This window comes from Callithrix jacchus, chromosome 3 (genome assembly GCF_049354715.1).
Source record: "Callithrix jacchus isolate 240 chromosome 3, calJac240_pri, whole genome shotgun sequence".
Lineage (NCBI taxonomy): Eukaryota > Metazoa > Chordata > Mammalia > Primates > Cebidae > Callithrix > Callithrix jacchus.
In genome coordinates, this window is record NC_133504.1 from 96,885,221 (window position 1) to 96,900,060 (window position 14,840).

The 14,840-nt window shown below is 34.0% G+C and overlaps 1 protein-coding gene and 1 long non-coding RNA gene across 14 annotated transcripts in view; one reads left to right on the forward strand and one right to left on the reverse strand.

Moving 5' to 3' along the window:
• The window catches only part of LOC128931586 (uncharacterized), a 76,240-nt gene extending 75,207 nt beyond the window's left edge, over positions 1-1,033 (reverse strand). Inside the window, exon 1 of the long non-coding RNA XR_008480132.2 lies at positions 924-1,033. This is a non-coding gene — a long non-coding RNA (uncharacterized LOC128931586). The remainder of the gene's footprint in view (positions 1-923) is intronic.
• The window catches only part of EMCN (endomucin), a 119,135-nt gene that overhangs the window by 40,899 nt on the left and 63,396 nt on the right, over positions 1-14,840 (forward strand). For 9 of the 13 annotated variants that reach the window (XM_078367885.1, XM_078367884.1, XM_078367890.1 and 6 more), the window contains exons 2-4: positions 1,811-1,936; positions 6,437-6,508; positions 13,235-13,351. In XM_078367885.1, coding sequence (XP_078224011.1) covers positions 1,811-1,936; positions 6,437-6,508; positions 13,235-13,351 — 315 coding nt within the window. The remainder of the gene's footprint in view (positions 1-1,810; positions 1,937-6,436; positions 6,509-13,234; positions 13,352-14,840) is intronic. The other 4 variants (XM_078367893.1, XM_078367896.1, XM_078367895.1 and 1 more) reach the window with 1 other exon arrangement.

The window sequence follows — 14,840 nt, forward strand, 5'->3', positions numbered from 1 at the left end:
TTTTTGTCTTTAAATTAGATAACTCACAGAAAGTATTTACTTACATTGAGCCTGGAACATGACACACTCAGTACTATTAGGAGTTGTCAGCCCTTGCCAAAAGAGGGCATGCTGTTTGTTAAACAACCCAAAGAACTAATAATAGAGATATTAAGGAGTAAAAATGAATTAAAATTTGACTTAGGCGAAATCAGGGGCAAAATATGTTTAAGGATGTTGAGGAGGAAAAGCCTTATAGTACATCTCAATCTTACTGCACCAGTGGTTAGAAATTAGCTTAATTGTAGTTTTCATAAGGTCATTCTTTGGATGCGAACTCATTGATATCACATGATGATTTCAAAAGTGCAGAGGACATTAATAAAAAAATGAGGGCTTGCAGTTTGATCCAACTGGTACCTTGTCATTATCTGCCCCATGTATTTCCCCATTGTCTTTTCTAGGGTGGAATGACTGTTTGGTCACTTTACATCGCTCTCCAGTGATTTGATAAAAATCTTAAATCTTGGTCTGGGTCCTCTACAGTTGGCCTCCAGTATTTTCATAGACCATGCACGTTATGTTCTTTCATAGAACACTGCAATCCAGCTACACAGAACTGTTACAGACAGTACCCTGAAATACCTTTCACTTCTCCATTCCAGAGCTCTGCTCAGGCCCTTTCTTCTCCCTGTACAGATATATTATTACTCTTCAAGCCCTAGCTCCAAGATGAATTCTCTCATGAAGTATTCTTTGTTCGTGCCAGCAGGATAGTCTTATTTTATCTTATAAAGTATTGTCCAACTTATTGTTTGTCCAGCAGCTTTCAAATTTTTAACTGGAATCACAGTAAGAAATGTATTTTGCATTGGCACATATTTCATGCAGACTTACACACACACACACACACCTATACCAAAGCTTCATAAAAGAATACTTACCCTGTATTTACGATACCACTGTCATATTGTTTCTTTTCTTTTCTAAGTTGGCAAAAGCTCTGACTGCAATCTACTGAAGAGATTTATTTATTCTTTGATTGTGTCACAACCTGCAGTTTGAAAAACACTGGTTTATACAACCTATATAGAATACATCTTATTATTTATGGTGCATAGGCATTATGTTTTCTACCAGATTGAAAGTAATGTTTGATACCATCTGGTAAATCATAGATTCCTTTATTGTATCTAATCATGATTTTTACATAAGTAGTTGCTCAGCACATATTGAGGGAGAAAGGCAAGGAGGCGGGTGGATCACGAGGTCAAGAGATCGAGACCATCCTGGTCAACAAGGTGAAACCCCATCTCTACTAAAAATACAAAAATTAGCTGGGCATGGTGCTGCACGCCTGCAGTCCTAGCTACTCGGGAGGCTGAGGCAGGAGAATTGCTTGAACCCAGAAGGCAGAGGTTGCAGTGAGCCGAGATCGTGCCATTGCACTCTAGTCTGGGTAACAGCAGCGAAACTCCATCTCAGAAAAAATAATAATAATAAAATAAAATAAAATATTATTAAATTTTAAATTTATACATTTATTCCTCATTGGTTTTCTCAGAAAGTATATTTCTCTGAAACCACAAATGCTCCTACCAGCCATATTGAAAATTCATGCCATTGGTAAGAAGCAGATAGAGTTAGTGAATGAATGCTGAGCTAAGGATAAATTGATTACAATTAGAAAATTGGTTGCAAATTCACGTTCTAATGACTGGGTTAGCAGCAGTATATATACAGTATACTTGTTTAAATATACTAGTCTATTGATTGGCAAACTATATATAAATGTTAATGCAACTACTTTAATGTAGTTTACTTTTTTCAGATGTTATCAATGCAAATACTTCTCTACCAATTGTCTCTACTACAATAAAAACATCTGTACTAACACCAAGCACAGAATCATTACAGAATCCTGTTATCACACCAACAATTGGAACAACTCCTAAAGGTAGGATTAACTGTTAGTAAATGTAGCTTAACTTTAACAAATAAAATTAGTAGTATGTATATAAATCAGCATGAGAAAATAATTTGGGATCTTATATCTGATTGTTATAAAGGTCAGTGCTATTTCATAATTTTGAAATTATGTGCTATTTGGGGTTACATACAAAAATCCAATATCTTTGTTAATAGTCTTTGAGATCACTTCCCGTTGAGAATGATTCTATTGTGAGTGTTACATACACAAAGTTTATTTTTAGAGAAGAAAGAAATTTCCATGTCCTAAGTCATAAAATATCTTTCTAAATATTCTAGTTCTTCCCCTACGCAGCACAGCTAACATGTTGAAATTGTATTAATCACAGACTGGTTTTGTTGGTTTGTGACAGACAAGACTGCTACATTGTGTTGATAATAGATTTAATTTATAGGTTTCTGTAGCAATGTAATAATTACTGTTACTGGACTGACTGACAACTATATCAGGTTTGCTAGCTAGGTATTTAAGGAGATTACCTTACCATCCACAAAAATAATAATAATAATAATGTTAAAAGCCATTAGAATCCTTCCATTAAAAAAACAAGAGGTAATCAATGCAATGCATACTGCATTTTACATGTGTTGCATGTAACTCATTTTACATGTATTGCAAGATGGGGCATATCACACAGGTCCTCTAATCAATGGAAAAGAAAAACAGATTTGTTGATTGCCTATAGGCAAAAACTCTGGTTAGAATACTAAGGTCATAGAAAGACCAGAAAATCATATATCTTAATGAATGGATAACTGAAATTCCTACTACTGTCTTTTTTACCCCTTTATTCTCTCCTTAATTTTCATTCTAAGACCAAGATCAAACATATGCAGAAGACCAATGAAAGCTAGTTTGCTGGACTTGAATAGGGTGGTGACAAAGAGTATTATGACCATAGTCCATTATTTATGTAATGTTTGCTTATAAGATGACACCAAACCATTTCTAGCAACTTTACTATTGGGGGACCATCATAGCAGAAAACTGAAGCACACTTCTCTGAAGCGAGTGCACAGAACACTTGAGGTTATATGCACACACATACTCTCTCTCTCTCTCTCTCTCTCTCTCTCTCTCTCTCTCTCTCTCTCTCTCGACACTTTCACTGGTTTATATTATTCATTTAATATAAATTACACTGTTGTCTGCATCCATCAATAGTTATCCACTTGAGTGTTAAATTATTTACATACAATTATATAAAATGTAATGGACCAGAGAAGTTTTTCCTTTTTGTTTGTTATTATTACAAAAATAGACAGATATATCCCAAAGTAGAGAATACCTATAATTAATCTCCATATGTCCATCTCCCCAAACCACTATTTATCTAGATTTTATCACATTTGCTTCTTTTTCCTTTTCCCTTCCTGCCTTATTTTTTGTTTGTTTGTTTCACTCTCTTAATTTTATTGTCAAGGTACTTTGAAGGGAACCCAGACTTCATGTCAGTTTACCTCTATACACTAAATATGCATCTCAGAAAATATAGACAATTTATCACAAAGTTGCAAAGCCATCATCAAATCCTCCAAATCAATAATAATACGTTAGTATGATCTGAGATCTATTTTGAGAAATTTTAAGGGTTAAAATCTCAAAATATAAATCTAGCAGTGGGAAGGAAATTAAAGGAAGTCAGTCTGTTCTGGGCTCTCTAATGAGAGCTGCTAAGAGAGTGAGGTGGAAGAGAGAGAAAGCATGAAAGGCAGGCTCTCAGGTCCCCAACTGCTTGGATCTAGAGTGGGAAACAAGGTCTGGTATGGGGTAGGACTAAGAAAGCCGTCAGACAAATGGGGATCTGTGGTGCTTATAGGAGAAGGAGGGAACAGCATTAGACAAAGAAGACAGAGAAAATAACTGCTTTTTCTCTGGCTTACTTGATCACCACCATGTATTAAGGATTAGATGAATGACACTAAGTACACTTAACATGGCCATCCTCCTAAGGGCAACAGAATTAGTACACAGTCACAAAGATGATGGAGAATATCCCTCTTTATCTCGAATTCTTATGTCCTAAGCATTGTGTATCAGTATATTTGACTTCTTAATTTCAGGCCTATGAGGGGCTTACATTTGGAGGAGTTTTGTACACTGTCCCATTCTCCAAAATAATCATTTTTAAAATTACTCAATAAAACCAAAAAAACAAAAAAAGGTATCTGTAGTGAAGAAGTTCTTTATTCCTGTTTACTCATGGCCAACACGGTCCTCTTAGCCACAATGAAAGTATTTACTAAACAAATACAACATAAAGAAGCATCTTTACTTTTATTTTAAGACTTCCTAATCAGATATTTTTTGGTTTAAAGGTCAAAAGCTAGGTGGTCTAATAGTGCTTATGTCTTTCTAAATCACCTAAAATTTATTTCTCTTGCCAATGGCAGAAATTCTATCATCAGAAAAGTGGAAAATGTGCAAGTGAGATGAGAATTCTTCTTGCAGTAACATAATCACTGAAGTGGCAGAAGTGACTGATGGAGCTTTGCCTGGAGCTGGGCTTGTTTTCAGAGATTTGCCCAATTAGAGAAATGGGACTTGACCTCTTCCTAGATCTACATCAAGTGCACTGCACATTTTGTGCAAAGGCCAAATGACTGGAGTTAAAATTCAACATTTGACAGATGTTGAATATCCCTATCATAAAATGAACTTAGGATAAAAAAGAAACTTGAAATTTTACTTTTTAAAAATTATTGATTATTATTCAGCTTCATTTAAAAACATTTGATAATCTAGTATTTTTAAATGAGTTGCATTATAATGCAGGAATAAACATTTCTCAACATTGATATTAACAATTTATGCTGCTAAAATAGACATTCAATTTCAGCTGAGGTCAGTAAAGGAGCCTGATGATTTTGGCCACCTGTCTCACACAGGGTGCTAAATATGGTGCTGTTTCGGTTGTACATCCTTTTTGTAGAAACTAACTAGATACAACTATAAAGAAGAAAATTTTAAAAACATTATTGAAAATTTGTTGTATGATTAGTTAGAAAAAAATGAGTTTGGGAACTCCATTTTTCTCTATAGTCTTTCTCCTTTTATTCATTGTCTTTCTGTTCCCTGTTACATTTGAATAGAAATGAAGTACCTGGAATATCTTTGTATATGATTTTTTGGTTTCTCCTTTTTATAGAATTTTGAAATAGCAAAGTTGATGCTTTGCTTTTAGCTCATCATCACAAAACATAAAATGTTTACAAATTAGACATTTTCTTGAAGCATTTGTGGCGTAAATAGAATTATCATTATTCTCAAAGGTTATTTTGGAAAATGGCATGAATGAATGCTAATTTAAGAAACAATTTTGCAGAGAGTAAAATTATGATATTCTGATGATTTAATCTTTTATAAACATTTATTGATTCAAAAGATATAATATCCTTAAAACGAAATAGCTTTTTGTCATAATCACACAATATATTCATGCAACAAACCTGCACATGTACCCCCTGATTCTAAAATAAAATGTAACAAAAAGGAGAGAACAAAGAAGAGGGGCCAGGTGCTGTGGTTTCCACCTGTAATCTCAGCACTTTGGGTGGTTGACGTGGGGGAATCACTTGAGGCCAGAAGTTTGATGCTGCAGTGAGCTATGATCATACCACTGCACTCAAGCCTGGGTGACAGAGCAAGACCCTGTTAAGAAAGAAGGAGAGAACTAAAAGGAGAAGGAAGAAAGGAAGGAAAGGAGGAAGGGAGGGAGAGAGAAAGACTATTAAAGAGAGTGGGAGAGTAGGCATCAAACTGATGAGTCATGTTGACTACTTAAGGCAGATTTGGCCCTTGGTTGATTTTCATGTGCTATATGAGTGCTCCCTTATTTGAAACAACATAGACTAAATGCCTAGTGTATGCCAGGAATAGTTCTTGATACCAACATTTAAAATGTGACTAGATTTGTATACTGCCCTCAAGAATAAAGGAGGGCACCTAGCATAGAGTGGGAACTCAGGACATTGCATAAAAAAAAAATTAACACAGAAGTTTTCAAGTTCCTTCATGACTTATGTTCATTTAGAAGTTTCAATGCCAGAACTAATAAATGAAAAACAATAATAATTTAAAAAATGAGAAAAGAAGACATGACACTCCTATGTCCTATTGATCATGCCACTTTTCTCACTTTTGAAGAATAAAATGATTTTAAACATTATAATTTAGACTTTTGCAATAATTTTTTGCATGTTTAAAGGTACCTAAGTAACAATCTTCATTGAAAACTTGTTTTGGGGGCCTACTATGCAAAATGTGTGTGTGTATGCATGTAGGCCACTGAAGCATTTAATACATATATTCTTTAGACAAAACTAACTGGAAAATGGGAAGAATTAAAGATAGCCAAAGGTGGGATGCCAGTCCACCTATAGATTTGACTTACTTTTACTTGCTTATTCATTGACAGATAACATGAGTTTATGATTAATAATAATGTAATCTATTTCATCAAACTAGGAACAACCAGCAGTGAATTACTTAAAAAGTCTCTGTTATCAACAATTGCTTCATTAACGACAAGTAAAGAAGGTGAGTAATGATTCATTTTTCTACCATTAAAAATATATATAACTCACATATCATAATAGTCACCCTTTTAAAGTGTACAATTGAGAAGTTTTTAGCATATTAACAAGAATGTACAGAAACAACCACTATGAATTTCAGCACATTTTAATCTCCCCAAGAGGAAACTCCATATCAATTTCTAGTCACTTCCCATATCCTCTTCCTTCTTTGTGTTGCTTTCTCTGCATTTCTTAAATTTTGGTATATTATGTTTTCAGGTTAATTTATTGCAAAGTACTTTCTAATATTTCTTATGATTTATTCCTTGACCTCTCTATGTGTTCATGTGTTCTCATCATTTAGTTTCCACTTATAAGTGAGAACATGCAATATTTGATTTTCTCTTTCTATGTTTGTTCGTTAAGGATAATGTTTAACAGCTGGATCCTTATTCCTGCAGAGGACATTACCTCATTCTTTTTTATAGCTGCATGGTATTTCATGGTGTATATGTACCATATTTTGTTTATCCAATCTGTCATTGATAGGGCATTTAGGTTGATTCTATGTCTTTGCTATTCTTTTTTTTTTTTTTTTGAAAGAAAGAAAGAGAAAGGGTGAGAGAGAACAGAAGTCTTGCTCTATAATGCAATCTAAAAGTAGATATTAAAAACCTCTTTTATGCCAATAATTGTGCTTAACAGTGGAGACAGGAAGAAATAAGGGGAAAAAATAACAAACAAACAGCCAAACAATATTTCATTTAAGTCTGTGAAATGCTATGCAAATGCTAAAGAGTGATTTACTTTCAATTATGTAGTCACTTTCGAAATAAATGTAATGTGATACTGAGAAAAATGTATGTTCTGTAGACCTGGGGTGAAGAATTCTGTAAATATTCACTGAGTTTACTTGTTCCAGGTCTGAGTTCAAATCATAGATGTCCCTGTTAATTTTCTATCTCATTGATCTGTCGAATATTAACAATGTGGTGTCAAAGTCTCCCGCTATTATTGTGCGGGAGTCCAAGTCTCTTTATAAGTCATTAAGAACTTGTCTTATGTATCTGGTTGTTCTTATATTGGGTGCATATATATTTACAATCATTGACTCCTGTTGTTGCATCGATGCTTTTATCATTATGTAATGTCTTTCTTTGTTTCTTCTGGTCTTTGTTAATGTTAAAGCCTATTTTGTCAGAGATATAAGTTACAACTCCTGGTTTTTTGTTTTTGTTTTTTGTTTTTTTTTCTCTCCGTTTGAATAGTGAGTCTTCTACCAACCCTTTGTTTTGAGTCTTTGTGAGTCCTTGCTTATGAGATGGATCTGGATACAGCGAACCGATGGGTTTTGATTTTTTATTCAATTTGCCTGTCTGTGTCTTTGATTAGGGCATTTAATCCATTTAAATTTAGGATTAACATTGATATTTGTGAATTTAATATTGTCATTTAATGCTAGCTGGCTATTTTGCCCATTAGTTCATATAGATTCTTCATTACGATGATACTCTATCTTTTGGTAAGTTTTCGGGATGACTGATACTGGTTGTTCCTTTCTGTGTATAGTGCTTCTTTCAGAAGCTCTTGTAAAGCAGGCCTGGTGGTGGTGAAATCTGAGTGCTTGCTTGTTCATGAAAAATTTTATTTTTCCTTCATTTATGAAGCTCAGTTTGGCTGGATATGAGATCCTGGGTTGAAAATACTTTTCTTTGAGGATATTGAATATTGACCCCCACTCTCTTCTAGTTTGTAGGGTTTCTGCTGAGAGATCTGCTGTGAGTCTGAGAGGCTTCCCTTTATGGGTAACCTGACCTTTCTCTCTAACTGCCCTTAGAATTTTCTCCTTTATTTCAACCCTGGTTAATCTAACAACTATGTGTCTTGGGGTTGCTCTACTTGAGGAATATCTTTGTGGTGTTCTCTGTATTACCTGGAGTTGAGTATTGTCCTGCCTTACTAGGTTAGGAAAGTTTTCCTGAATAATATCCTAAAGAATATTTTCCAGTTTGGATTCATTCTCTTCATGACATTCAAGTACACCTATCAAACGTAAATTAGGTCTTTTCACATAGTCCTATATTTCTTGGAGACTTCACTCATTCCTTTTTACTCTTTCTTCTCTAATCTTGTCTTCTCGTTTCATTTCATTAAGTTGGTCTTCGACCTCTGATATCCTTTCTTCTGCTTGATCAATTCAACTGCTAAAACCCGTGCATACTTTGCAGAGTTCTTGTATTCTTCAGTTCCACTAATTCACTTATATTCTTCTCTAAATTGTCTATTCTCATTAGGATTTCATCAAACCTTTTTTCAAGGTTCTTAGTTTCTTTACATTGGGCTAGAACATGTTCTTTTAACTCACAGAAGTTTCTTATTATCCACCTTCTGAAGCCTAAGTCTGTTAATGGAATTCACTCGTTCTCCATTAGGCCTTATTACCTTGTTGATGAGGAACTGTGATCCCCTGTAGAGGGAGAGGCATTCTGATTTTCGGTATTTTCAGCCTTTTTATGCTGGTTTCTTCCCATCATTGTAAATTTATCCACCTGTTGTCTTTGTAATTACCGACTTTCAAATTAGGTCTCTGAGTGGACGTCCAACTTGTTGATTCCCAGTGCTGGAATCTGAGCAACCCACTGTGCTGGCTAAAACAGCAGCATTAAGATTCGTGGTGCTTTTCTTCCTGGGAATCTCCAGTCTGGCTTCCTTCTTGAGTCCCTTTTTCAATCAGCTCAATGGGCGACTCTGTCTTCCTGGAGCTCCAAACATAACCAAAAGGAGACCCAGTCCCATTTACTCTGCAACAGGAACCACTGCACTGGGCACCAGCAAAACCGCTGTGCCAGCCACAAGACTAGCGCTGGTGACCCATGGGGTTCCTCCGCTGGAAATCTCCTGGTCTGTGAGCAACAAAAATTTGTCTGAAAGTGTGGCATCCTCTTGTTTTCTGTGCTTTCACTGGGAGCTACAATCCTGAGCTGCTAGTAATCAGCCATCATGGATCTCTCTCCATCTTTACTATTCTGAATAGTGCTGCCATAAACATGTATGTGCTTCATAATAGAATGATTTATATTCCTTTTGGTATGTACCCGGTAATGGGATTGCTAGGTTGAATGACATTTCTGTTTTTAGGTCTTTAAGAAATTACTATACTGTATTCCACAATGTTTGAACTAATTTACACTCCCACAAACAGTGTATAAGCCTTCCTTTTTCTCCACGACCTCATCAGCACCTGTTATTTTTTAACTTTTTATAATAGCCATTCTAACTGGTATGAAAGAGTATCTCATTGTGGGTTTGATTTGAATTTCTCTAATGATCAATGATGTTGAACTTTTTTTATATGATTATTGGCTACATGTATGTCTTCTTTTGAAAGGAGTTCATGTCCTTTGCCCACTATTTTATGGGGTTGTTTTTTCTTGTAAATTTAAGTTTCTTATAGATATAGACATTAGACCTTTGCTGGATGCATAGTTTTCAAAAATTTTCCCCCATTCTATAGGGTACCTGCTTATTCTGTTGATAGTTTCTTTTGCTATGCAGAAACATTTTAGTTTAATTTCATCCCATTTGTCAATTTTTGCTTTTGTTGCAATTGCTTTTGGTGTCTTCATCATCTTTGCTCATGCCTATGTCCTGAATGGTATTGTCTATTGACAATCATCATAGAACTGGAAAAAAATATTTTTAAATTCATATGGAACCAAAAAAGAGCCCAAATAGCCCAGGAAATCCTAAGCAAAAAGAACAAAGCTGGAGGCATTATGTTACTGGACTTCAAACTATACTACTGGGAAACAGTAACCAAAACAGTATGATACTGGTACAAAAACAGACATATAGACCAATGGAACAGAACAGAGAACCCAGAAATAAGACCACACAGCTATGCTCTTAATCTTCAACAAAGCTGCCAAAAACAAGCAATGGGGAAAGGACTCCCTGTTCAATAAATGATGCTGGGATAATTGGCTAGCCATATGCAGAAGCTTAAAACTGGACCCCTTTCTTATACCATATACAAAAATAAACTCAAGATGAATTAAAGACCTAAATTAAATAATTATTTTATAATTTTATAAACTTTGACTATTAACTCTTTATTAGATATATAATTTACAAATTATTTTTCTGAACTTTTAAGCTGCTTTTTATTTTACTGATTGTTTCCTTTGCTGTGCACTACCTTTTTAGTTTGATGTAGTCCCATTTATTTGCTTTTGCTTTTGTAGCCTGAGCTTTTGATGTGATATCCAAAAATAATTGCTGAGGCCAATGTGAAGGAGATATTCCCCTATATTCTCTTCTGGAGGTTTATGATTTCAGGTATTATATTCAGGTCTTTTATCCATTTAGAGTTGATTTTTGTGTGTTGTGTCAAATAAGGGTCCGATTTCATTATTTTGCATGTGGTATTACAGTTTCCCCAGTGCTATTTACTGAAGAGACTACCCTTTTCTTATTGTAATTTCTTGATGCCCTTGTTGAAAATTAATTGACCATATATGTTTAGATTTATTTCTGGACTCTTTATTCCATTCCACTGGTCAAAAACACAAATCATAAATGTAAAGTCAATGTATCTTGATGTTGCAATTCTCTTATAAATTAACATTTCTCCAGAAAAATTATGTTTGTGAAACTTAATGCATACATTATCTTCTAGGCTTATAGTGCAATTCATAACTGTAGATAAAAGCAGGTACATATTGTTATGTAGGGGAAAGTAGAAAAGTATTCAGATTTAAAGACCAGCTTTATGCCATTGATTTACTTTTTCTCTGATGGTGTCAATTACTCATTGACAGTAGTTTGGAATAAACTATGTGTTAAACCTAAATACAACTGGAAAATTTTTCTCAACAAGATGTTAATATAACTATGATTCTCATTTCTTAATAAATGTTAGTCATCCATGCATAAAGTTTTCTCTCCTGAGACTAGTATTTGAAGCATTTCTGTATATTGATTAATTTTAAAAATTAGTGGCTGTGGCAGCATCTTTTATTCTATTCAGTTTGGGGTTATCATGAATATTTTAAAATATTTTGATTTACCTTCAAAGCATTCAAGATTTGCTCCATGGCCTACTTATGCGGTATAGTAGACCTGTCCTACATTGAGTGTACGCTCTAATTCTGCTTATTTGTGAAGTATATTACACATTTATAATAGGCAATTTTCTAAGCAAAATCTTTGTCATTGCATTCCCTGCTATTTCATTATTTTTTTCTTCTCTTTGTATATTTCCAATTTGGCAGCCCTCCACATCTTTCTTAGATATATTTTCTCTTTCCTTCCACCAAAACTGTTGAGTTTGCTTGATACTAGGGAACTCTTTAGGCCTTCAGGATAGTTTTTTCATGCTTTCCAATTTTAACTCAGCTGAAGAATTCTCCAATGATTTCTGGAGACAAATGCCTGATGTTTCCCAAACATATGTTGGAATTCCAGTGGGAAGCAAAATCTTTACTCTCCGGAGTTTCTTCATCCTCAAGCATTGAGTTTCTGTACCTTGGGTGACCTTTCCCATTTCCATGCTAACATGAATACCAATTTCTGCTTTCTTGCTATAATAAGGCATATCTCTACTTCACATATTTTCTTCTCAATTTAACATTTTATGATGCCTCTGAAATGTGTGGTCATTTTCACTCATTCTCTCCATATGCAGGATTAAAACTGTAGACTATATTTGAATTTATTTCATTTTGCTTGCATAGTAATTCCTCAAGGCTTTTTGCCCGAAGGAAAATATATTTATCCACTTTCTGTGAGGTCTTCTTGCAAATGATCCCTTTCTCCAGCACAACTCCTTCAACTGCACTAAGAATTTGCATTACATATAATGCTTGTTGACATATAATGGAAGCTGACTGCACTTCTAGAAAGCACCAGCAATTCTTGCTCCATTCTACTCAGTGTTAGAGATCTACTAAAGTGCTTTCCCGTCATCTCCAGCTAGCATCACGTCTATCTAACACCAAGCATGCAGTAAACGGCATGTCTTCATTTTCTTCAGAAGCCCAGTGTTTCCATGCTAGACTGAAAAAACTGAAGAGTATCAATTATTATCTTCATAATACTTAGGGAAATACAGGCTGTTTCAAGTCATTTTATTCCGATGTGTCTTTGAAAACCTCAGCTTATCTTTTTGTTGTAAATTTTTCTTTTTTTCAAGAAAAAGAACTAAGTATAATTAAAAGTGTATTCCATTTATGTCCAATGTCCTATTATCCCTCATCCCCTGACTATTCCACCTGCTTGAAAATATTTTCCCAAGTGGCATGAGAACAATAGTGCCATACTTAATTACCACCATATCCCTACCATTCTTTTCACAGGGCAGCTGAGTGATTAACTTTTGCATCAGAAAGGCTTGAATTCAAGTCATGGTTCTCTCCTATTACAAGTTACATTATTGTGGGGGAAATTACTTACTTTCTCTGAGTCTTATATATATAATAATTTTCATCATGATTATTTAATTCATAAGATTATGATGATAAGTGAGATAATCTGCAGCATGTACACAGGAAAGTTAATGTCTATCCACGTTCTTTAAAGAAATTAACTATGTCACCAAAATGTAAACGATAAAATGCTGGATTTCTAAGTCTTGGTCAGAAGACTTCTAGATATTAACCTTCAAGTTTTAGTTGGATATTAACATGAATATTAATAAGATGATCTGGTGATTTGTTGTACCCCTAAGGACTTTTCATTCTTTTTACAGAATTAAGAATCACATCCACTGATGGCAAGATGAATGAGTCCATTATTTCAAGTGTAGCAGTAACAAATCTTGCACTTCCAAATGCTGTTTCAACATCACCAAATTCCCAACACAAGAGTAAGTATGAGGATTTGTACTGAAGTGTTAAACTAGTGTGTTGGATAAAACTAGCTTCAGAATATTTTCCAGCATACAACTGCCAAGGAATTATGCTCTACCTAAATTGTTTCTTAGTCTCTACCCAATAGAAAATTATTTGGCAACTTCGTCTTTCTCAGTGATACCCTATTTCACTGCAGCCATAAATGAATGGGTGGCAAGGAAGATTAATGCAAGGCTGGGCAGTAATCTGTGATATTACCTGCACTAAAACGACAGCTCGGCTAACATATTAGACAACTTAGATGAAATGGGAAAATTGTTAGAAGGAAATAAATTTGCTAAAACTGACTCAAGAAAATTTGGAAATCTGAAAAGATCTATAATGATTAAAGAAATTGAAATAGGAATTTAAAGTGTTCTTATGAAGAAAACCCCAAGCTAAGGTAGCTGAATTGTCAATGCTATAAAACATTTCAGAAATAAATCGCACCAACTCTTTCCAAACTCTTTTAGAAAGTAGAAGCGAGGAAAAGACTGCACAAATAATTATCTGAAACTAATGTTATCCTGATATCAAAGTGAGAAAAAAATGAAAAGAAAAAGCAAGAAAACTATAGACCAATATGACTCTTAGACATATGTGCAAATATCCTTGATAAAATATTGCAAAAAAAATCAGTAGCAAGTAAAAAGGAATTTAAAATATGAACAAGTCAGATTTATCCAAGAAATGCAAGATTAATGTATGAAAACTAAAGACAGTAATACAACATGTTAGTAAAATCAGTATATGCAGAAAGAGCATTTGACAGAATCTAACACTCATATTAAAAACTCTCAACTAACTAGAAATTTGATTATATTTTCTCAACTTGATGAAGGACATCGACAAAAAGCCTACAGCTAACATCATACCTAATAATGACTTTAATGTTTTCCCCTTAAGATCTGGAACATAGTAAAGATTTCTGTTCTCATCACTTTTATTCAGCATTACAGCCAAAGGTTCTAGATGGTACAATTCAACAATGGATAATACATAGATCCATTTAGATTGAAAAGGAAGAAATAAGGCATTTTTATTAGCATACTACACAATCTTCTATGTAGAAAATTCAGGGAATTCACAATAAAACTACTAAAACCTACAGAGCAGTTTGTAGCACAGGATATAAAATATATAAAAATAAATTATATTTTTGTATGTGAACAGTGGCAGTCCAAAATAAAAAATAATTCCATTTTTAATAGCATCAAAAAATATAAAATATGTAGAAATAAATTTAATAATAGAAGTACAAGATTTACACACCAAGCTACAAAATATTTTGGTGAGAAATTAAATATCTAAAGAGACATTACATGTTTATAGATCAGAAATCTCAATATTTTAAATGATAATTATCTCCAAGTTGATCAATATATTTAATGCAATCACTATCAGAATCCCAGTTTTCTTTTTTAAAGAAATTGATAAGATGACCCTAGATACGTACAGAAATAA